Raw genomic sequence first — 26,126 nt, 5'->3', positions numbered from 1 at the left:
CGTGTGGCGAATACATGTAGCAGATACGGAATGAAGATGAACTGCAAGAAGACTCAAACGTTGATCATTAGCAAGAACTACATCAACAACTTTCAGTTCACTGCTAACAACATCGTTCTCCCAGCGGCCGAGACAGTTGCATACCTGGGCTGCACCCTGACTAAAGACTGGGACCACTCTCCCGAAATAAAACACCGAATCGAAATCGCGAGAGGGACATTTAACAAAATGCGAAATATGCTATGCAACCTGTCCCTCAACGTCCGTACTAGAATCAGAATCCTGAGATGCTACGTGCTCTCAACCCTTCTATATGGAGCAGAGGCGTGGACCCTTAGAGATGTGATGCTATCGGCGCATGCTTAGGATTTCGTGGGTGCATCGCGTGTCAAATAAGACTGTACTGCATCGCATCAACAAAGAGTTGGGGTTTCTGGTAAATGTCAAAAGAAGAAAACTGGAATACTTCGGACACATCATGCGGAACGAGAAATACCGCCTACTCCAACTCATACTGCAGGGGAAAATAGAAGGCAGAAGATCAGCGGGACGCAGACGAATATCGTGGCTGCGAAATCTATGAGCATGGACCGGATTGACGTCAACAGCTTTGTTCAGCACGGCAGTGAACAAAGTAATATGGATCAATGTGATAGCCAGCATCCAAAGAGGATAGGCACTTTAAGAAGAAGAAGAAGAAGTGCAGTAAAACTCTGGATTAGGGGAAAGCAGAATGTCCACTGGAGAAACAGATAGGGACACTGGCATAGCAAGGCCTTACAACAGGTCTCTGGATAGGAGATGGCTGTTAAGTGCTACCCGAATCAGCTCAACCTTTATCTAGGAAGTCTTTGCTATAGACTTTGCGATAAAGATCCTGAACAGCAGACCACAAAATATGGGGTGTCCCAAGTTCATTCTACATAATTTACCTCTATACAAAAGTGCTTCTTTTGTCCGTTAGAGGGCATCAAACTTTAAAAAAATAAACACATTTTTTCGGATATTTTAAGAACCTAATTCCGACTTGAATGAGATTTTGGGTGTTGATATGTTGTTAAGTGCTTTAACATCTCACTTTACCAAAAGTCAAGAAAAAGTACGGGAATGGTGAAAGCTACCCTACCTAACCTACCCCCTTCATAAATTTTAACGTAAATATTTTCCAGCTCCACCAACGACCCATTTTTATTTCGTACAATCGTCCCTCTAGTATTTACTACATTTTTTGTTACTTGTAAAAAACGCCACCGCGCATACTTTTTGAGGAAAAAATTATTTTTCCGAATCTGATTTCCAAAAGATGTTTTTTGTCATATCAAGCTATGAAGACGCATAAACTCTATTATGCTCTAATAATGTAGTTGGCGAAAATATTGAATTTATATATGTCGGAGTATTTATAATTTAATGATTAAATATTAGATGTGGCAACATCTTTTATATTATCAGTATTTACTTAATAAAGTTTCTTTTCTGTATTTTCGAAAGAAAGGTGACGCAATCGAAATGTCGATTGCAAATGTGGTCCCGAGTCGGCTTCTAGTAGTCTTTATGCTCTATGGTTGAGCGGGGAGAGAGGGAAAGCCCAGTCAAGGATGATGGGCAGACGCAGTGTAGCCAGATTGGGCGACTTATCGCAATTTGGGCTACAAATTGAAAAACTCTGCGACTTTTTTCGCGATTTTTGAACCTACTAAAAATTTGTTGTCTAGGTTTAATTCCGATATGCATAAAAATTTACAAGACACTCCAGATGATGAGGTTTTTGAAATTTTGAATTACATTTTTTAGTAATATTATAATAGGTTTATTATTTGTTTATAAAGAAAATACCTATGTATTTAGTGTTTATAATACCTAAATAAAACATTAACAGTTGTGTATTTTGGAACCAATTTTATTATATAAATAAAAAATATATAGGTTATCAGAACTTTATTACAGTACAGTGATACTTACCTAATATCTAAAACGCATTTTTCGCAAGCGCTAAAAATTTGCGATTTTGGCTATACAGGGTGTCCCAGAAATAAGTGCAAGTATTTTAAGGGGTGGTAGATCTCGATGAAAGAAACATATTTTCTCTTTATCGTTTTTCAAATAGGTCCAAACTAACGGAGTTATTTGACTTCGAAAATTTACAAAAAAAACTATTTTTTGCTAAAATTTTGAGAACCACTGGATCTTTTCTGGATTTTCTTGCTTGTAAATTTAATCTACTACCTATGTTGCCATATTATCAAGAAATTATTTTTTTTAAATAAAAACTAAAAAAAAATCCAAAAAAAAATTGAAAAAATTCGGAATTTTCAATAAAAATATTTTCGCAAAAAAACTCATAGGCGTGTTTCTGGGGTTGAACTATACTACGAGTTAAAATACTTGCACTTCTTTCTGGGACACCCTGTATAATGACAAGATTGCGATTTTGGGCGATATATGAAGCGCTGGCAACATGGCGATTTTGGGCGACATCTGACAGGCAGTTTAGCGACAAGCGTTCACGCAAATCTGGCCACACTGGGCGGACGGCATGATCATGATGTGCCAGTCGGTGCGCGTAAAAGAAAAAAAAGAGCCGACTTGGGAATGCATTGTCGCCATTTTGTTGTCGGTTCGAAGGGATTTAGTTGAAAATCCGGATAATTATTTATTCTAAAAACCCATTTCCCGAAATTAAAGTAATTTAAAATTAAAAAACATTCAGATTGATTTTTTATTGATGCCCTCTAACGCACAAACGAAGCACTTCTGTATAAAGGTAAATTATGTGCAATTAACTTATTTTCATTTGAAAAATACGTACTTGTTCTATATCCACGGAATATTGAAACTTCCTGTATATATTGTAGGTCTTCTTTGGAAATATAAATTCTCCAAAAATTGTGTTCTCACAAACAATGCGATGTGGCGTTCTTTTGCAAGAGACAAAAAATGTAGTAAATACTAGAAAGTCCATTTTACAAAAAGAAAATCTGTCGTCGGTGGCGTTGGAAAATATTTACACTAAAATTTATGTATGGGAGGGGGTAGTTTTTACCCTTCCCGTACTTTTTTTTAATTTTTATAAAAGTCAAACGCACTTATCAAAACAGAGTCATCCAAAATTTCATTCAAATCGGAATAACGGTTTTTAAAATATCTTAACAAATGTGTTTATTTTTATAAAGTTTGATGCTCTCTAGCGGAAGAACGAAACACTTTTGTATAGAGCTAAATTGTGTCCAATTAACTTATATTGATTCCAAAAATACGTAGTAGTTCTGTGTCCACGGAATATTAGGACACCCTGTATATCATTTCGAGGCTCTGGATCGCCGCGCCGACGACATGCTATACATTCTATTTAGGAAAGCAAAGATAGTACAGGAGAAGCTATGCTCTAATCCCATCAGGGATCTGCACAAATTAGTCTCAGGGATAGAAGACTGTGTGCGGCATGCAACGTTATAAAGAAAATATTGGTTTCTTACCGTTTGTTTGTTGACCACCCTAGTCACGGCGCACCTGAACACGTTGTCCAAGTCCAGTTCGAATACCGCCATGTTGCCAGTAGCGTCCGTATGGGGTCTGCAAGCTGGATCGGGGTAGTCCTTCAGTCCCTGGATGTATATGCTGTTTGTGGTGGGAGTTAGAGGAATCTCTACGCGCATTTTTTCTGGAGTACATTGTACTTCTGGAGAATCTGAAATAAAATAGCCTTTATGAAGCATTTATAGGGTTATAATATTGATTAATTACAAGAAGGGTGGGCAAAAAAGTGGAAACAAAAATATATTTTATATTTTTAGTACATAAAATCAATATTTTTAGTTTTCATGCTGGAAAAAAATTACATCATTATTTGATTCTATACAGGGTGTTTCAAAAAACATGTGCCATCTCGCGTGAGGAGGTTCCTCACGAAAAATACGATTTATTTTTTATATCAACGTAGGTCCGATTTTGCTTGGTTTCGTAGCTACAGGGTGTTAGAGTCTTACTATTTTTTCGATTGATTATAATTTTCTTTCAAGTACTCATCAAGGAGGCGGAATTCGACAAAATATCAAGAGATAACTTTTAATTGGCATTAAGCGGCCTACACAATTTTGACATCAAAAGAAAAAAGTCAGTGGCGCACATGTTTTTTTTTAAATATTCCAGTGATAACCCATATACACGTCCCTGATAAATTTGTCGACACTTTTAGCATTAAAATATGTGTCGCATTTATAGTAATTTTTACCCTTAAAATTTCATTCAAATCACTAAAAGTGCTTGGAAGAAAATTATAATAAATCGAAAAATTATTAAGATTTGAACACCCTATAGCGATGAAACAAAGCAGAATCGGACCTATGTTTTAAAAAATCAATCTTATTTTTACGTGAGGAATCTCCCCACGAGAGATGGCGAATGTTCTTTGAAACACCCTGTATAGTTTATTTAACGATTTGACTATAACGTAAAAATTAGCAAACCTCCTGCGATAACTCCCTAATACCTGTCATCACGCGGTCACAATATCCGACGGCGAATAATCTGAAATTTCATAGAGGAGAAAAGTTCGTCACGCTCGTTATAATTCGGTCTTGATCGTACACGGCTCACTAACCTACAAAATCGATGATGGGACGATTACGGCACTAGGCCGAAACGGCTGATATCCTAACCTATAAAGCTCGTTATTTGCGGTCCAGCGGGTACAGAGCTATATTGGCAGGCTAGACGGACGAAAAAAATATGCGGTTAAAGTTGTTAGAGGCAGAATTCAATAGCAGCAGCGCAGCGGTTTGATTCTAGATTGTTAAAATTAAAAAATATATTATCCAAAGAAGACTCCGTAATCACATACATACTGCCATTACTCGCTAACGAGTATGAAACGCATCAGAAGATGGTCCCGCAAGGCGTTTTCTTTCATGAGTTTTTCTGTAAAATGTTTTCTGAAAAGCTCGATACGTGTGATGTTATCTGTCACCGCACTCCAGACATTCAAAAATCTCATTGCTTTGTTGCCTCTTTACTTTTTGGTTGTCACTGTTAACTGAGTTTACAATTCTTCTCCATTCCGTTCTATTGTGAGCTGCTTCTTCCCACTCATTCTGCTTGTTAATCACCTTTAAGTTTTCTTTTAATTTCTTGGTTAAGGATATGGCTGTAATGCTCTCCTTACACGGAAAAAATCATTTCTATATTCAAGAACAATCATACACTTAAAATTTTACACTTTCTTTAAGGATAGTATTCTTTCCATGAGTACAACAAATATTTGGAACTATTTTACTTTTACACTTGCTTTTTAAATATAGTTATAGTCACTTTAAGTAATTTTGAATCTAAAAAAAAAGAATAAAATGACTTATATTTAAGAAAAACTTATATTACTATCAAGTGAATAAATCCTTTAGCAACGAAGAAACTATTATTAAATGTAGTATAAATGCTTTTATATAATAATAAGTATTCTTAACTTTTTTAAAACTTTTACTTGAAATCGGTGTATTAAGACTTTAAATAAGTATATTATTCTCGGCGCGAGAATAACACCCTAATTTCCAAGAGTACTATTACTATTCTTATATTAAGTGACCATCCCCAACAGCAACAACGCAACAGTGCATTCTTGACTCCTATCTTCATTTGGTTTCTGTTTCTCCTCTGCGACACGAGACGCGCCGTTTATTCTAATAAAGACGCGTTTTTTTGTTATCGTTTGTGCTTGTGATATGTTAAAATGGAGGACCTACTTCAGGCATGGGAGATGACGGATTTGATCCCAAAATTTCAAGGTAATTTTAGCAATAATCCTACATTATTTGATGACATTGGTTTGAGGTTAGGGGACTCCATTTTAATATGCATTATTTTTTATACATTGGTGGTAAACTAGGTATGTACGCGTTTGGAATGATTCAATTATGTTTTAAACATTTTTATTATCGTTTCTCGTTTTCAATTAGCGATGCCGCTGTTCAATATCTACCTATATTGGGAAATTACACAGTTTTATTGTATTTTCTTATTACGAAAAGCATATAATTTGGTAGGTGATGTTTGGCTAATCCAATTTAAAAAGTATTGACCATATTCGGGGTTATTCTGGTGATGTTACAATATTCCATGCCTATTGGAAATGGAAATTAAAATTTTTAGCATGTCCCAACTCTATTATATTCATGTATGTTACCAGGCAAACCCGATTTTAGGATAAACCAGTTTTTCTGAGCACGAATATTAACCGGGATCGAAAAACTATATAGTTCTCACAAAATTCGGTAACGTGTTCCCTATGCTTTCGGAGGTTCGGGTTCGATCTTGTTAGAAACTCTTGTTTTGGTAAAATCTTTTCTTAATTTCCATTTACAATAGGTATGGAATTTTGAAATATTACCAGAATAACCCCGAATATGGTTAATACTTTTTAAATTAGATTAGCCAAACATCACCTACCAAATGACATGCTTTTCGTAATAAGAAAATACAATAAAACTGTGTAATTTCCCAATATAGGTAGATATTGGACAGCGGCATCGCTAATTAAAAACGAGAGACAGTAATAAAAATTGTTAAAACATAATTGAATCATTCCAAACGCGTAGTTTAACCGCGTTGTTTCCATACCTAGTTTACCACCAGTGTAGAAGAAATAATGCATATTAAAATGGAGTCCCCCTCACCTCCAACCAATGTCATCAAATAATGTAGGATTATCGCTAAACTTACCTTGAAATTTTGGGATCAAATCGTCATCTCCCATGCCTGAAGAAGGTCCTTCATTTTCACATCATATCACAAGCACAAACGATAACAAAAAAACTTTATAATTTTATAAACTACCTAGTCGGCGCGTCTAGTAACTAACCTAAAAGTAAGAAGAGGCTTTATTTTATAGTAGGTGATATTACACTTGAATAAAGTAATTATTACATGTACACAAAGAATTTCTATACTTAATGCAATAATTTGCTAATTTACAAATAAGTATAAGTAGTACACGAAACAAGATTTTATCTCGAATTGTCTAGAGTGTAGTTATAATCTTAATTTCAATACTAGGTAAATCTTAAATAAAAGATAAATTTTCTTAGCTTCGAAGGATAAGGTTTTCTTAAAAAGAAGTATAACTAGATTTGCGGAATGGGGAAACTAGCATATCGTTGGTTCAAGATTAATAATCTTTAAGCCAGTTTAGCTTTTTTTCCGTGTAATCACACCGAAATGATAAAGGACTGTCGGACTGAGTATCAACTCAGACAAAACAGCGGTAGTGCCATTCACGAGAATGCAAGTCTAAAAAACTTGAAAAGAATCCATCTAGATGAAAAAGAAATACTGCCATCAGAGGAAGCAAAATATCTGGGAATAACCCTGGACAGTAAACTTCTCTGGAACAGGTATTTTAAAACATTACCAGCAAAGCCACAAAGGCTCTCTTCATATGCAGTAGACTGATGGGAAATAGAACATTTTATGCTGGATGTATACCCATGATTAATTATGGAGCAATTGCTTGGTACACAAAACTAGAGCAACGTACAGCCAGGTATCTGTTCAAAGTCCAGAGACTTGCATGCATCTGCATCACGGGAGCTATGAGAACATGCCTAACAGCAGCAATGGACGACATTCTAGGCCTAACACCACTGCATATCGTCGTCGGTAGATATGCTCTATGCGACAATGGTTAGAATGATCATTGACGGAAACAGTACTGGGAGAATTTTTAGCTAAGGAACTTGGAACGCCCAAAAAGAAAACTTCCACTTATCCAATTCCCAGTGGATGGCATACCAAGAATGTACAGCTTTGAGAAACACCTCACTGTAGTATTGAGCAATAAAAAGGACTGGAAGAGAGAAACGTTTGCTCGGCAGGTAAAAGACTGGTAAGATACTGATACTTCCAAAACCAAAGCAGGGACAAGGATAGGAGTATTTGGACCGAAAACTAAATACCACGAACCAGTGGGCACCTACCCCAGCATTTTTCAGGCATAAGACATAAGAAATTTGATTTTGATGTCGATATGACTCCTATTTGTAGAGGGCGCCACCTACATCTGTTTTAACCTTTGAATAAAATGACTAAGGAAGGAGCATAATGCTATCCATGTATTCATGCATGGTGGGCGGAAAAGCCACCATAAAAGCTCTCTAGGGTGGGGATCCTTGACAGTTCTGTTTGACGATTCATTTGACACATTTGAATTTGATTTGAAATTTTGTGGATTTGTCAGTCTTTACGGAGCTTATTTTATGTTATTTATTATTTATTCTACTACTGATAGTTGTATAAAGGTAGTAAATCTAGATGGAAATTGTGGCAGAACTTAAATTAACAGTGACACTATCGCGATTTATCGAAAAAGACTCTAAAATAGTTGGTTGTGTAGCGTGCGGTTGATCTCGGCAAAAATTGAGTGAAATAATGGAACAACTTTTCGCTAGTAAGTGACTATATAATATACATACGTGTAGTAAACCGATCATTTATGAAATTCACTTAAATTAACTAAATTATATATTTTTCTTGCATTTTAGCTTTTATTTATTACTTGTCAAAGATTAGATGTCAAAGAATTTAGATACGTTAATTTGACTTACCTGCTTCAGTAGCGTATCGGATGTTTGTGTTAATAAATACTTATTATAACTTATCTATTTTTATTAGAATCATATACTTTTATAACAATTTTAATAACTACCAACATTTATTCACAACGTAAAATAAAACAACAAATTATTGAGTCTACCCCACGTCTACCCAACATCATAGTTTTACATTTTTTAAATAAAATTAGAACGACACTGATAAACCGGAATTTAAGTCGGCCATATTTGAGGCCCATCGCGGTGTACCTAAGATTTTTGATATGCTCCTTCCTTAGTCTTCTTATTCAAAGGTTTTAACAGTTTTGAAGAGTAATAACTTTTCGTCTGTACCTGTATAACCCCCCCCCTACTGGGTGAAAAAGTATACATTTCCGTGATTTTTTATGTAAAAAATGTCTCTTAAGTAAAAGTCGCTACGAGCAACAGTTCTCAAGATATTGGGAATGGAAATAGTCAATACATGTCATTATTAACAAAAAATAAGTACCTATATGTTAAGTAGATAATAATTATTCCATTAAATGATAAATTTGGGAACTTCTTATTTTTTTAAATTACTTAATCATAATTTTTTGGTCGACAAAATGATGGTAAAACAGGTTCTGTTGAACTTTTGCCACAAAAACATTTCAAATTTATGATTTCAGACTATAACATGTTTAATTTATGTCAATGATGACAGGTATTGATAATTTAGATTCGAAATATCTACTTGTAGCAATTTGTACTAACATACCTTTTTTATGTAAAAAAACGTCGTAAATGTATATTTTTTACTCAGTAGTTAAAAACAAAAAATATGTAGGTGGCGCCCCCTACAAGTAGGAGTCATTTTGACATCAAAATCAAATTTCTCAGGTCAAAAAACTCTCAAACACCAATTTTCATCCAAATATTGACGTTACTTCAGAAATTATTTGGAAAAAATCGAAATCAAAATTAAATTTCTACACCCTGTATCTCCGAAACTAAGCATTTTAGGACATACATTTATACGAACTTCGTCAGTCAGCATGTATTGTATGTATACAGTTCTTATAAATTCGCGTCTTCTACTTTCTATGCTCGTGTAATAAAGAAAATAAATAATCCTAAAAGATAAAGTAGGATTACCGGTGCAAACATTTAATTAACGTTGTAGTAGCTCTCTATTCCTCTTAGGCGTTCATTTTTAAAGTGGGTCGAATTTATGATTGTCTTACCTTTCGCAGCGCAAGCTAACCACTTAGATAACCTTGCTTGTTTTTTTCTGTTTGATCACAACCGTCTAAGTTCTCTCCTCTGACATTTTGCCGGGTTACTTTCCTTTCCGATATCCGCGCTATTGAAAGTAAGAAATAGCACAGCAATTAGACTTTGTTGATTTGTTTTCAGGAATAACATTCTTTGAAATAAACACAGCCGCGCAATTAGGGGAGCGGTCAAAATTTACACCAAGTTGTAGATTAAAATTTTATAATGGGCGTGAAAATAAAAAGTAAAAATATTAAATTGAAAAAAACAAAATAGTATACATACAGGGTGGCGCACCTCATTCGCCTCGGTTTATTATACGAAAACGGAAAGATTCGAAATTATTTCGAAATATGCAGGGTATTTCAGAACTAAGATCCAAACCAAAGTTATACTTTTTCTTATGAAACGCCCAGTGTTTTATTTCATTTTTGGATTCTTGGGTTCAAAAAAAAAGCATTTGTTATAAGTGTTAAATATGTTTAAAATCTTTGGTTTTTGAGATATTTAAAAATATTTAAATATGCATGCTAAAATAGAATAGAGCAACGGCCCAGCTACGTCGAAACACCGGTTCCCATTAGAACACCGAAGTTAAGCGACGTAAGGCGATACTAGTGGATGGATGGGTGACCGGTTCGAAACTCTGTATCGTGCTGTTGTCCAAAAAAAAAGGCAAAAGTGTAAAATCTATTGACACACACTGCTCATTCACGCCGCCGCCCGTTCAAGGCCGGATACAATCGGATATCTCGTGAGTGAGAGTCGATTTAGACACTTGCCAAGTGGGTAGGCAATTGACCATGATATGGCCGAGGACAGCGGTTCGGATTCCGCGTAAACAAAGTAGGCCCCGTCCAGATTAGCCATTGCAGCAAAAAGGAGACGTTAACTGAATTTTTTTTTTACAATAGAATATATTATCAACACCCTGTACATAACTTTCCAGAATTAATTCTTGTGCTGGGTTTAAAGGTAAAGAAGTATACTTTACTGAAAAATGTTATTGCTTCCTTAAATTTATACAGGAGTACCAAAAATTGCTGATATATTATTTAAATATTTATTTTACATAAAAACTTTGTTATTTCAAATACAACACCCGGTATATTTTACATGAAAATTATATTAATCTGAGCAGATTCAAATGCTCTTTCAAACTATATTAGGGTTCCTTATACCTATTATTTGGGCAGTTGGATTAGTGAAGACCTAAACCCAGACATTGAGATCAGAGCTCGAATTGAGATGGCTAGATCAAACTTCCTAAAATTGCGGAACCTACTGTGCGATAAACGTCTTAACATCCATATAAAAGACAACTTCGTGCTACGTACTTTCCACACTTCTCTACGGGGCTGAGTCGTGGACACTCAAAGTAAGCGCAATGAATAAGTTGGAAGCATTTGAGATGTGGGTATATCGCAGAATGCTGAGAATACCATGGACTGACCGTGTCTCGAATGAACGAGTTCTAAGCCAAATGAACAAGGACCTAGAACTCCTCGACATAATAAAAAAGAGGAAAGCAGCCTATTTGGGCCATATCATGAGACATAGCAAGTATGAATTCCTTTAGCTCATCATCGAGGGTAAAATTGAGGGAAAGCGCGGACCCGGACGACGGCAATGCTCCTGGCTGAAGAACATCAGAGATTGGACAGGCCTGGATTCACATACTTTGCTGAGAAGAGCGAAAAATAGAGAGGAATTTGCCATGGTTGTTGCCGATCTTCACTGAATGGAGAAGGCACCTTAAGAAGAAGAATACCTATCTAGCTCAGATTTTGAATAAAGAGCAATTTTTCAATAAAATGGCAACCAACAGGACTAACGTCGTCATGGCAAGTTTCTAGTGACAATTAGTATTAGACTTTATTTAAATTTATACCAGTTCAAGAAAAACGAAGAAGTAGTTCTTTGTTTTAGTATACGATAACTTGTATGGATTTTCTATAAAAGAGCCAATTACGGTAATTTCATTTTCTTCACTTCCAACGACAGGTTTTTACCTAATAGGTTTTTTTATAAATAAATAGAAAGGACAAGAATTTTATAAACAAAGAAATAGGACAAGAAGTTTATCCAAGGAACGCTTATCAGGAAGATTCCTATTTGGATATCTTTGAGCATAAGCCCTCGAGGCCAAGAAGCAATTTTCCTCACAAAATAAAATCACTAGTAATATATCCATTCGTTCCGCCAGCAAATACTGCTTCATTTTTTTTTGATAAAATTATGAATACTTACTTATTAAACCAATCGCAGAGCCAATTTTAACATACGGAATGCTGGCAATTTACAGCAAAAAAAAGAAGGATGGTCGAGTCAGTGGAGATGGACTTTCTCAGAAGAGCATGTCGAATATCAAGGATGGAGCTCATTAGAAATGAGGAGATCAGGCAAAGAACAAGGCGAATATATACCAGCACCGACAACATCGAATCGAGACAGCTACTATGGAATGGGTACGTAAAAAGAATGGGAGGGGAAAGATGGCCAAAAAGGGCAATGGAGTATCGTCCCCAAAGCAAAAGGAAAAGAGGAAGACCTACAACTACGTGGTTAGATGTAGTAGACCAGTACATGAGAGATAGAGCTATTAACCAGGAAGAATGGCAAAATCGAGCAATATGGAGGTCGAAATGCGGGAGGCGGCAGAAGCTGTAGGACCAGGTATGGACAGGTATGGTAGGCTATTAAGATCGGCAAAAAAAGTTTTTTTTTAATTTCACTCAAAATGAGTTATTTGGGTCATAAATGACCTAAATACAAAATATTTTCATAGTGTCTGTCTGTCTGTCTGTCTGTCCGTCTGCCTTTCCGTCTGTAACACGATAACTCAAAAACCGCTAAACCGATTTTAACCAAATTTGGCATAAAAATACTGTGGCACCCGAGAATCTGCTCATTAGTTTTTGGTGGGGGTGGGTGGTTGGTAAGGGGGTATGGGAGGGGGTTAAAAATTTTAAAAAAATATTAACTCGCGGTTTTCAATTTAAGATTAGCAGAGATGGGATCTTGGTTTAAAATCTTCCTTTTTTTTGCTCAACTACAGAAGAATTATCAATTCATTCATCTTTATCGACCCTTGACCCTTATTAAGCCACCCTGCGGAAAATGCCTCATTTTCCGCTTAACTGGCATGGCGAAAGTCACATCCCAAGATGGAAATTGCCTTTTTATTCTCCGGCGAAAATAATCATCGCGATGAAAAGCTTTTAATTAGACCGAGATGAGGTCGTTTTCGAATTTTTTCCGTTTTTTAGGCCACCCCCTTCACGCCGCTGAAGGTTGAGGTCTTGCTTTTTCGAGTCACTTTTTTTGCATGATGTTTTATTGTACACTGGAAAAAATACTTGAAAATAATGAGTTCCTGGAGAACTACAAGCAAAAATTAATGAACTAAATACAGCCAGTAATAAAGTGGGTCTCAAAATGGATTTAGCAAAAACTAAAGTATTGTACAACGAACTAGTGGAAAGAAAAGACATTAGACAAAAATATATACAGGGTTGTTTACCAAATACGACAGGGAGTATTGTAGCTAAACGATTAGATTTTTACAAATTGTAAGTTTTGTGTTCGTTGAAGGACTATTAGCACTACAATTTGAAAATATTTTTACAAGATACAGAGTGTCCCAAATAAATCAAAAATATCAAAGTTGTATTTTTTAAATGGAACACCCTGTATATTATTACATTTTTAGTTTCTACGATTAAAACAATGGTAAATTTGATTAAGGTTTACTACACTTACTTATACCTTACCGTTTTTGAAATATTTTTAATTTTGTGAAATTGCAGTAAAAATTTTAAGACTTCATTTCTCCAAGGGTACCAAAGTTTTTAATACTAAATATTTACTGAAGTATATTTATTGATCAGTTATTGTGTTGCAATAATAAAAATTTTACTACCTTATACAGAGTGTCTAAAAATTTATTTTAAATAATTACTAGCTTTAAACAGCAATAACTTGTTTAATTTAAATGGAATACCCTGTATATTTTATGAGAATCAGATGCACAATTTAATTGTCTATCAAATTGTATTATACCATTTTTTACCCATCTCTTCAAGTTTCCGTAGAAAATGCATTTTCTTGTAATTTAGAACTCATTTATCAATACACCCATTGAATACTGACATTGAATACTGATTCTCCTAAAATATACAGGGCGTTCCATTTAAATTAAAAAATATATTGCCGTTTAAAGCTAGAAATTATTTAAAATAAATTTTTAGATACTCTGTATGAGGTAGTATTATTTTAATTATTGCAACACAATAACTGATCAATAAATAAACTTCAGTAAATATTTAGTATTAAAAACTTTGATACCTTTGGAGAAATGAAGCCTTAAAATTTTTGCTGCAATTTCACAAAATTGAAAATATTTCAAAAACGGCAAGGTGTAAGTGTAATAAACCTTAATCAAATTTACCTTTATTTTAATCGTAGAAACTAAAAATGTAATAATATACAGGGTGTTCCATTTAAAAAATTTCACAACAACTTTGATATTTTTTATTTATTTGGGATACTATGTATCTTGTAAAAATATTTTCAAATTGTAGCTCTAATAGTCCTTCAACGAACCCAAAACTTACAATTTGTAAAAATCTGATCGTTTAGCTACAATAGATTTATTTTTATTAGATTGAATTAAAAAAGCCTCTTTTATTTTTCTTTTAGAGGCTATCGGTTCTTTCATTCTAATTTTAGCGTTATTAAAATTTATTCTGTGCCCTGTGTCCCAAGAATGCTGACAAATCTTAGATTTGTGAAAATCTCCCTTTCTTAAATAATCTTTATGTTCTTTAATTCTAACATTTAAGGGTCTAGATGTTTCACCAATGTAAATTTTATCGCATTCACAGGGTATTTGGTATATTACATTTCTTGTTTGTTGTTCTGTATTCATTGGTTTAGTATGTGATAAAATGGATCTAAGTGTATTTTGTGTTTTGAAAGATGTTCGTATGTTATATTGTTTTCCTATTCTTCTTATTTTTTCCGAAACGCCTCGTATGTATGGAATTGTAAGTTGTATATATTGTGTATTGTTATCATTGTGTCTATGATTTGGAGTTTGTATTTCGTTTAATGTTTTTTCAATAAAATATGGTGGATAGTCGTTTTTTATTAATGTATTTTTTATGTGATTTATATCTCTATTTAGTGAAATGTCGTCTGTACATATTATTTTTGCTCTATCATATAAACTTTTTATAACACCTTTTTTTACACTTATACTGTAATTAGATAAATAAAAAAAACAATATAAATTAAACCAATGAATACAGAACAACAAACAAAAAATGTAATATACCAAATACCCTGTGAATGCGATAAATTTTACATTGGTGAAACATCTAGTCCCTTAAATGTTAGAATTAAAGAACATAAAGACTATTTAAGAAAGGGAGATTTTCACACATCTAAGATTTGTCAGCATTCTTGGGACACAGGGCACAGAATAAATTTTAATAACGCCAAAATTATAATGAAAGAAGCGATAGCCTCTAAAAGAAAAATAAAAGAGGCTTTTTTAATTCAATCTAATAAAAATAAATGTATTGTTCATGCATCTGTAGATGTTAGTAATGTATGGCAATCGCTTCTTTGATTTTAAAGAACAATAGATACAACAAGATAAATAAACATAACATACGTAAAATTTAAAAATAATCATACAGAAAGTTTGGGGCTTTTTGGTTTTGCCTTATTAAGTAATTGTTATCAGGTAGTAATTGTTAATTTTGAAGTTTAAATATCAAGTTAAAAATGTCATTTTAACAGAACTTCAACGGTTTCTTGTAGACGTATCTGTTTTAAAAAAGTAAAGTGTTCTCGAATAGTTGAATTTAAATATTTTGAATAGTTTTTTTCTTTATTCTTTGTATTTTTTTGCTTCCGACGACGGAAAGAGATAACTTTCCGAAACGTTAAGCATATTTTTTTCTTTAGGCAAATTTGTATTACTGTAAATATAACTTCTGACAAGCAGCGTCCGTTTAGGTTTAACGCAGAAGTGTTTACAAAAAATAAATATTTAATTTTGTAGATTTTCTTGCAGTGCAGTGGCGAAATACCCATAAAGGTTTTTTTGGAAAAATATTTCATCTGTTGTTTCGTCGTTCTCTGCTGCTTTTCCGTTTTCCATATCTTGAAGCGCTTTATCTACTTATACCACGAGAACTACTTCTCTTATTGTTATAAAAGAACATTTATCTCGGTGTACATGCAAACACGATAATGAATGTAAATAACGGTCTGAATAAGTTTTCCCGGCCATCCCTAGGGATAGGGCACGATTTTTGCGGTTCGACAAGCTTGGATACGATGGGAAAAAGAATAAAAAGACAGGAGAAAAAGAAGAAAAGACCGAAATTAGAAAAAAAGCGATTAAAATGTAAAACAAGAAGCGTTTTCCGTCCTTCGTCGTCGAAAGGAAAACGATTAAATAGCATTCTCTTTTAATTACAGTTTTCTGCTTTATTTTTATCGTCGTCGTTATTGCCTGATGGACTTACAAAGCGTAGGAAAATAGCAATTTTATAATTATGACAGTTTCATGACTTGGTGACATTAGGTTCATCGTACTTGCTTGATTATTGTGGGAAAAAATGTGAGCACTAAATATTTGTTTTATTTAACAGAGAGTACATACATAATATTTCGCTGGAAACTACTTTGATTGATTGAGAGGGAAAATTATTAGATATATTAGGCAATACAGGGTGGCGCCTCTCATACGCCGCGGAAGCTCCAAGGAGAACGGTAGTTTATATCGAAATGAAATTTTGGCAGCATGTGTAGGTTAACTGAGGCTAACTGCATTTTATAAAGATATATAGAATTATACAGGGTGTCCCAAAAAAAGTTACACATCAAAGTTGTGTTTTTTCTAATGAAACACCCTATATATTAATTGATTTTCGGATTCTAGGAAAAAAATAAAGGTGAGTTTTATTAAAGAAGCATATACCTAAAATCTAAGGATTTTGACATATTTCAGATTCTGTGAAAATGAAGAGTAAATTTTAAATTTCGATAACAGCTACCTAAATTTTAGTTGATCTTGTATAGCATGATATTTAATTACAATAACCATTGTATGTTAAACCAGATTAAAATTTGACCCGAAAAGTTATACAAGGTGAGACAAAATTAATATGGAACATTAGTCACTTTTAAAAGCAAGTTACTCCTTTATTTTTAATGGGAATTTATATATCTTCAAAATATTATTAAGGTCGGTTACCCCTCAGAAAAAGATTTTCCTAGATATTTTAATTTTTATGATTTTACGTCAGTAGATCTTTATTATTTGAAAAAATCTAGGGTGGCTATGCATTGGCGAAGTTAGCTCTCTGATTTTGGGGGGGCTTACGCCCCGGCATCTTTTGATCATAACATTAGGTAAGATTAGGATGAAAACACAGTATTTAGTACTAAATGCTTTAGTGGCAATATCGAATAAACATGGACTAAACAGAACTAAGTATAACTGATATATACATTTTAATAATAAACATACAGATATTAAATATGACTAAAAAATAAAATAAGAAACACCCAGACCTTCGCATTAAAATATATACATCACAATATCACAATATATTGTTTTCGCAGAATTATTTCTAGGTTAAACTTTAAACTATCGAGTGACATATTAACACTGACAGACCAGGGACCGACTGTAATCGAGCTTGTATTGCATAGAGCGTCAAACATTTTGGGAGGGCTAATTCTACATTTGGGGGGGCTAAGCCCCCCCAAGCCCCCCCATAACTTCGCCACTGTGGCTATGACATACCTTTTGTTAATTTCACAAAAATTATGTGAAATAAATATTATTAAAAGTAAATATTATTAAGAATGTATAGTAAAATAAATATATACGGTTATAAAAAGATACACGTTTAAAACATATTTTAATTATTACAGAATTAAAACTAGATATAAACTTATAATTATGTGACAAAAATTAGCTAAATGAAATCAAATGCTCAAAATGATTCCTTTCCTGTTAACTGCATAAAATGATTGTCTTTTCAAAAGGATCTTTTCATTTTAAAACGCATTTATGTGGAGTTCTACCTCAAAAACCAACTAAAATAATTTCTCTCATGTTGTCGACAACAGTTGGTCGAGTTTTGTAAACACTGTCTCTAACATATACCCATAAAAAAACCAGACTAGATAAAATCAGGAGCATTTAAGTATTCTATTAATTGGTGAATGCACACTGCATTCACCAACTAATAAAATCATATCAATTCTCTCTATGTAGGATAAGTTTGCATTTTCGGCAAATTTCTGAGAATTTTTTTTGTTTTAAATGACACAAAATGATAACTAGTTGTTAAAGTTGGACTTCTTAGACAGCTATGTTGAAGTAACGTCAGACATATCACAGCCACCTAGATTTTATCAAATAATAAAGATCTACTCAGATCAAATCATGTAAATGAAAATATCTAGGAAAATCTTTGTTTGAGGGGTAGGCAACCTTAAAAGTATTTTGAAGAGACATGAATTCTACATTGAATATCGGAATAATATACTGGGTGTTCTATTTAAAACAAAAGAGTATAACATGCTTTTAAAGGTGACCAATGTTAATATACAAATAATATTCATTTTTTCTCACTCTGTATAACTTTTTGGTATCAAAATGGTTCTTTATTTTAGTCATGTACTTCTCTTGTAAAACTCACCTTTATTTTTCTCCCAGAATCCGAAAATCAATTAATATATAGGGTGTTCCATTACAAAAAGACAACTTTGATATGTAACTTTTTTGGGGACACCCTGTAGGATTCCCTATATTTTTAAAAAGTGCTCTGAATTAACCTACATATGCATACAAAATTTCATTTCAATACAAACTCCGCTGCGTATGAGAGGCGCCACCCTGTATACAGGTTCCGGCAATAGTGTATCGGGCATCTGTAGCTCCTGTAATAAAAAAGTTAGGAATTTTGTCCAAAAATTTTATCCAAAATTTTGTCCAAAAAAGTTTTGTTGAAAACCAAACCTAAATTTGAGGAAAATATTTTAATTTCTACAGGGTGGCTCACAAAAGTGGATCGCGATGATTTTTTTTTTAAATAGTTATAACCTAGAATTTTTTAGAATTTAGAATGAGTGGGAGGGGGGTTAATCACTTCGACCTTACAGATCCATTGTGTCCCCCTTTCTTGAATCATAACTCATCATACAGTCCCAGGCCTTTAACAAAAGCCAGTATCTGGGACGGTTTTATAGAGGGTAGTTCTCCATCTCCAATATCAGTCGTACCAAAATTCATGGCACGAATGGTTGTCGTCTCGGCGCACTCAGTGATGAGGTGTACTGGTGTTTCCCCATCTTCCTCACAGAATCTGCATTCGCCGTTTCTTCTTAGTTTCAATCTACTGAGGTGTGTTCATTGAGGAGACAGTGTCCTGTTAAAAACCCCGTGACAATCCGAAGATTGTTCTTACTCAGACCCAGGAAGATCTGTGATTTTTCTTGATCATAAGCCCTCAGAAACTTCTTCGAGTGTCTTAGACCATTGCAAGATTTCCATTCCAGGTTGCGGATGGAATCTTCCAAGTTCTTGAGTTCCGCCTTGAGTTGGTTACCACTTGGAAAGCAGAACGGTTCTGGACCAGTTAGTGGAGTGTACGCTCCTTTCCTAGCTAGATTATTTGCTTTTTCATTGCCTTCTATCTCTTGGTGAGCAGGCACCCAGTGTAGGAGGACTTTGTTTTCTTTACCTAATTTATTCAGCTTCTCTATGCATTCTTTGACCAATTTCGAATTGATTGATACTGAGTTGATCGCCTTTGGTGGTCTTTTAACTGCTGGGCAAGCGTTTCGCTCTTCCAATCCTTCTTATTGCTCAATACTACATTGACATGTTTGTCAAAGTTGTACGTTCTTGGCATATCGTCCACTGGGAGTTGCAGGAGTGGTATTTCCTTTTTGAGGGTGTTCGAAGCCCCTGATCTGACAATTCTCCCAGTACTAATTCCGTTAGTGACCATTCTAATCAGTTATAACCTAACACCCTGTGTATTATTGCATTTTTGGCTTCATTTTTGATCACTTTAAATAATCTTAAGATATTATTAAATATGGTTTGATTAAATGGAACACCCTGCATATTATTTCTTTGTTAGATAGAGAATAATGAAAAAATTAACATTTTTTCTATTTAAAGTATTGGCTTTGATAAAAAATTACTGTGGAAAATGCCATATGAAATACAAAACCGGGAGTATCTGCGAAACCGTTAAAAATTCTGAAATACTTCAAATACCAAAAGTGTTCATTTTTTAATTCTCATCTAACAAAGAAATAATATGCAGGGTGTTTAAAAAAAACGAAGAAAAACAATTTTATATTTTAAAAAATTTGGCATAGAATTTTGAACACCTTGTATGATTTAAAATTGCGATATTTGTAGCAAAGTAAATACGGGCCTACTACAGTAAATACCTAATATAATTTTGATTTCAGAACATTTCCTGTACTTTTAACAATTTTTTTAAAAAAGGCCGAAAAAATGTTTTTTTTTAATTATTCATTAATATCTTTGAAACTATCAAACGCGGTGTTTTCAAGAAACGCAACCCCAGCGTAAATCGAGAGACACCTGTATATTCCTGCAATTTAACTCACATAAACTTAATAGAAGCGTTTATACTTAACAAACTAATCACGAATCCCTTTAATCAAACCGTTAATAAACCTAACTTCCTAAATAAACATCGACATCCTTCCATTATAACTCTCCTATTAAGTTTCATACCATTTACCACCGTCTCTAATGATATCTCTTTCGATATTTAACAGCGATTACCTCTACGCTCGTACTCTTCCTTTCACAGAGCCATCCGTGGACTCATTTCGTACGTAGGATTAATTTCCTCGCAACCTATACTTATCCACCGCATCGACCTGATTTAGTGCCGTTTGAGCGCATCTATTTGTCGCAAATATAACTACAAATAGCTGGTTGGATGGGCCGGAGTGTGTGTTTAAGATGGTTTTAATAGATGAGAACTGCCGTGTGGTCAAGTCGTGTGTGTGTGTGATTTTCTTTTTTGTTGTGGATGTAGGAGAAGAGGACACCGACAGGGCTACTTTGGCGTATCTAAGTGGTGTCTCTGTTTGATGGCAGTGGCTTGGAAGGAAATAAAAATTAAGTGGTTCTTTATTTTTTATTATTGTATGTTTTATTACGTAAAATCTATACTAAATACTAATATATAAAATCCTTAACCCTCGAACACACGCATCATTAAAGTGTACATGGTTTCACGCAGCGGTCGCACAGACCATAATAAAAAAAAGTTGCTAATATTCAAACAAATTACTTATAAGGTAGTATTACTACTGAACAAAGACTGCTGTAGTTCATAAACATTTATTCATAACAGTATTTTCACAAAATAAACGCAAAAACAATAATTTTTATAAAATGAATGCGGGCCAACTTATCTACAAGTTTCCTCTCTTCTTGGGTATGAATGTCGTCGAATCTCAAGCACTGAAGAAGAAACTTAAATCTATTGGTACCATAGTTAAACGAAATGCTTTAATTCCAGTTCAATCGATCGGTTCGCCACATATCATGTACACTCAGATTATTTATCTTTCGAACTCCAGCAAGTTAAAGCAAGCACAATAATGCTTTTATTTCTACCAGAGTCGTATTTCTACAGTCTCTCTCTGACTGTACCTATCCTGAACCGATGTTATCTTGATATTTGTTCTTTTTACTATAGCATTCAAAATTTCATTTCAGTGATGCAAAAATATCCAACGGTGTTACAAGATGTTTTAGTGAGTGATTTACTCCTGGAAGTACTTTCACTATATTGTATTGTGAAGTTACGTTAGGTTCTTATAGGCCCATTTTGTACCATCCTTTCCCAAAAAATGTACGATTGGATGTAGTGTAATCCTCGAGCCCGTGTGAATCTGCTTGGACAGACACATTGTCCATCTCATCAGCGTCTTCCTGATCGACGTACTCATCATCGTATCCTACTTCTTCGAACAAACGCTGAAGTCTCTCAATCTCTCTTTCGTAACTGCCCATTACTACAAGAAATTTACCCAAAAAAGTTAAAAAAATAACTATAGTCAAGTTTTAATTTACCTGAGAAAACGGCGATAAAATACACGCAGCGGTTTATTGGACCGCAATATTACGTACGTCCCGAAATTTCTATTATAACTTTACTCGCACGTGGTCAATATGTCACTGTCAAACGCCGGAGGCATACTGAGGCGCACAGCGCATGGCAACTGGTATTAAATAAGTTACGGCTGATTTTTACTTTTAATTTTTTTTAAAGGTTAAGTGACTGACTCACTGAATAATCACGATCCTGCTCAAACTACTCAACGTAAGAAGCTCAATTTTGGCATACAGGTTGATTCTAGGGTGTAGAGGTTGGATAAGAAGGGATATTTCGAAATTCAAGTTCCAAGGGGGTGAAACCACCCCTCAAAGATTAGAATATTTTTTATTTAAAAACCGGTGAGTTTTTCGGAAAAACTCTTAAACACGTATATTTTATTTTGTTGCTTTACATATTTTAAGATTTTTTAAAAATTTATACAGGGTGTTTCATAAAATATGATCATTGAGTAATCACGATTCTGCTTAAACTGTTTAACGTTTATTGCTGATTTTTGGCAAACGGATTGACTGTGGGGTGTAGAGTTCGATAAGGAGGGGTTTCTCGAATCTCAAATTCCAAGAGGGTGAAAACGCCCCTCAAATATTACAATATTTGTTATTTAAAAAACGGTTGGTCTTTCAGGAAAACGCTTGAACACGCATAATTTATTTTGTTTTTTTTCCCACAAGATGATCATTAAAAGTGAAACATATAAATGAGGCTTCTTCTAACTACTCTCAACAATGATACTCGATGTCAAATATCCTCAACAGCAATCAAGGAATATATAAAAACGACTAGATATTGTTCAAACAGAGATAGTAATGAAAAAGAAGTAAAAAAAAGGTAATTCAAGGTAAACCATTGTACCACGGCTGGAGAAAACAAAGATTGTCATTTAGCGAAAGACTCCGTAATTCTTGCTCAGTCACCAAAACAAATGGTACGTTCGTTGTGGGTATAGGGTGCCAGTGGCGTAGCCAAAGAGAGGGAACTAAAACTTACTTATTAAATATTTTTGTATTAAAAAGACGGAAATATATATTTGATACCAATTAAACTTTCAGTTACGTAATAGAGGGCGCGATTTTTAAATTCATTGTTGCCAACCATGGACATTAAAATTTCCCGTTTTAAATTTCCCGCTGGTGATTCAGGTGGCAGCTCTGCCGTAAAAAATGTCGAGTTGCTACATTTATTTATTTATTTCCTGACATTGTCATTTGTTTGGACAGTTCAGTTTCGTATTACGAGTTGTTGGTTTAAATGAATTGTGTTGTGTTACTATTAAGCTTAAAATTTTTTACTAGCAGGTCTTGCAATCGAACATTGTTCTTTTTAGGACGTCTTTTAGTGCGAAGTGGAACAAGATAGCTTAATAGCCGTAAAAACGCATCGCAACTTTATTAGAATATTTTAAACGGAAAAGCGGTAGTAATGGCCCTTTATGTCCCTCAAGTGATGTTAAGAAGGTGAATTTTGTTGATGTAAATAATAACTGTTAAATTACAACGACACCTTCAATCAAAAAGTATGTAAAATATTTTATTTCCAAAATAAAAATATACCAGCAGGTGCTGGGAAACATAGGAAATCCTGTGCAAATTTTGATCAAATATTCCCAAGTAGCAAAAAGAAGTTCTAAAAGGATTGAATTATTTTATAACAGTCGAATAGTCTTAAGGACTGCTTGATTTTATTAAGCGTTTGGTTTCGACCATTCTGTTTTTTTAATAAAAGTTGTCATATTAAACCATTTTCTAGTGGTTTTTACAACGTATCCTATAACGCATTAAACGATAATTTCTTTTAGTATGATATAACACTTAATAAGACAATGCTATATGATAACAAACATATTACTTTATTAGACTCTTATACCCACCATGTAAGAGTTTTATAATATTCCTATAACTAGTAGTCACAAGATCATATAATAGTTACTTAAACTTGTCTTATTAAAGTTGTATTACGTTGTATGATAGAATGTTTAATTGCGTTAAACTACGGTGCTGTATACAACACTAGTTATATAGCCTTATATGATAATATAAGGCTATATAACTGGTGTTGTTGTTATATAATAAATTGGTGATTAACAAAATAAATTCGCTGTAATATCTACATTATAAAACTGGTAATGTATAATATAACCTCATTTTAAATTAAATTGTATACCTAGTTATTTATTTTGTTATTGTTGTTGTTGCAAAAGTAATATCTATGTACGAGTATAATCAATCACAGCTATTATGAATTCTGGACAAAGTTGGAAAAGAGTTAACAAACGCAGTGATAGTTATAAAGAGCATGTAAGAAAAAACTTATCGAAATTATGGCAAATAATCCCGATAATTTCATTGGTTTCCAAAAGCCAAAATCTCTCGAGTTGTCTGGCTTCTTCAAAGCATTGTTGCCACGTTGATGTAAAATTTTTACTGTGTAGTAGTATTGTTTTATTGTTGTTTTCCAAGTCCTTAGGCTACCGCTCACTCGTCGGGCATGCATGAAATGCATTGCGTGCATGAATCCATGAAAACCTGATCATGTTTGTTATACTAATCAAATGTTTGTTATACTAATCAAATGAGATTTGGCAACATCTATTTGTCACAAATCTCAATATGTCAAAAATAGTTCTATAGTGCCTGGAAATTCTGCGTAATGATAGATATTTATCATATACCGTTTTATTTTATAACAAAGACTTATTTAAGGGATTTATTTATAATAAAATAGTTGCATTATAATTCGCCATGTTTAAGGCAGAATTTTTGTATGGCCTATGGCCGCCATTATATGAAGCAAAATTAAAAACATCAAAATAAATTGTAAAATGTTATTTTTAAGAACTATTTTGTGATAACATTCCCACATAACAGTAATAAACTGTTTAATTAAATTAAAAACAAGAATTTTTGAAAATTTTATTTTATTTTATTGTTTAAATTTATACTTAAACCTTAATCGAAATTAAAGCGCTTTAATTTTTTGCCAAATGCATACCTATAATCTACCAGTAAAATTTTCGGCGCAACAAAAATTGTCCCTACTTTTCAAACCCTATTAATGATTTTTTGTATTACATATTTGTTGTACCTTCTGGCTCTACCCGCCATTTTCACAGTCGAGTAAAGTCTCCGTTTTAACAATCCACATCCTCTCTAGATTCATTTTACGACACGCTTAAAATATAATTTGCTCCTAATATTCTTCGGTAAAAAATAAAATACTCTTTTACCTTGCTAAATGATCAAATGTTTTTATTGTTCTGTTTCTTATATGTGACCACGTAATACACAATAAAACTAGTTTTATAATAGTTATATAAGGCTGTGTAAAATAGTTGCATAAGAGTTGTATACCCTTTTTATAGAACTTCTATACTACTAAACGGTTGTATAAAAATGGGCCTTTTTTGGTTGTAAAGCTATCATATTACGGTCTTATAGCACGTTGTATGAATTGAGGTATCCTATAAAATTGATCACATAGCTGTTTATACAGCCTTTATAAAATAAAATTTGCTACTTGGGTTGGATCCCCTGTTGATTTTACAACCAAATCGTTAATAGGTTTTTAAAGGTCTGCTTATGCTGAATACACTTGCCAAATTTGAGCAATTTTAGTTGATTTAAGAAAAACTAAATCTATTTTTAAACTAAAACTTAACAGGTAACTAATGCGAAACCAGGCAAATAAGTTATATTATGAGCTACACAGTACAACTACAGAAGAAGTCACATTTATTTATTAACCAGAAAAACCTCCAGGTCCAGTCGTGCTTCTTATGGCATATGACCACCAACATCTAAATATATAATTTCGATAGATATTTATAGAATAGATAATTTTAAATAGATAGATAATTTTAGGGTTAAATATTCGACATTGATTACGTCATTTTTTGTTTACCGGGCTTGCAGAAAGTCGTAAAAATATACGAAGCCGAACGAAACGACGACAGCCTGACATTGAAAGCATCATTGTTTTTTTTTCTTCCCTTGTTCGTGTTATTATCCAGATCGCCATTTTGTTTTATGGAACGATGGGCAGTTTGTTTTTATTGTCCAGGGGGTTAGACTACCAATATAAC

At 33.7% G+C, this 26,126-nt stretch overlaps 1 protein-coding gene across 1 annotated transcript in view; it reads right to left on the bottom strand.

The window, feature by feature from the left end:
* Positions 1-26,126, bottom strand: part of LOC115886131 — a 183,414-nt gene that overhangs the window by 56,842 nt on the left and 100,446 nt on the right. The window contains exon 2 of the mRNA XM_030905204.1: positions 3,477-3,688. Within this exon, the coding sequence (XP_030761064.1) occupies positions 3,477-3,688 (212 nt within the window). The remainder of the gene's footprint in view (positions 1-3,476; positions 3,689-26,126) is intronic.

The sequence above is a fragment of the Sitophilus oryzae genome, unplaced genomic scaffold, assembly GCF_002938485.1.
Source record: "Sitophilus oryzae breed Bouriz unplaced genomic scaffold, Soryzae_2.0 scaffold_469_pilon_pilon, whole genome shotgun sequence".
Classification (NCBI taxonomy): Eukaryota; Metazoa; Arthropoda; class Insecta; order Coleoptera; family Curculionidae; genus Sitophilus; species Sitophilus oryzae.
Note: the sequence above shows the minus strand (reverse complement) of the source record. Positions and strands in the feature narration are given on the sequence as shown.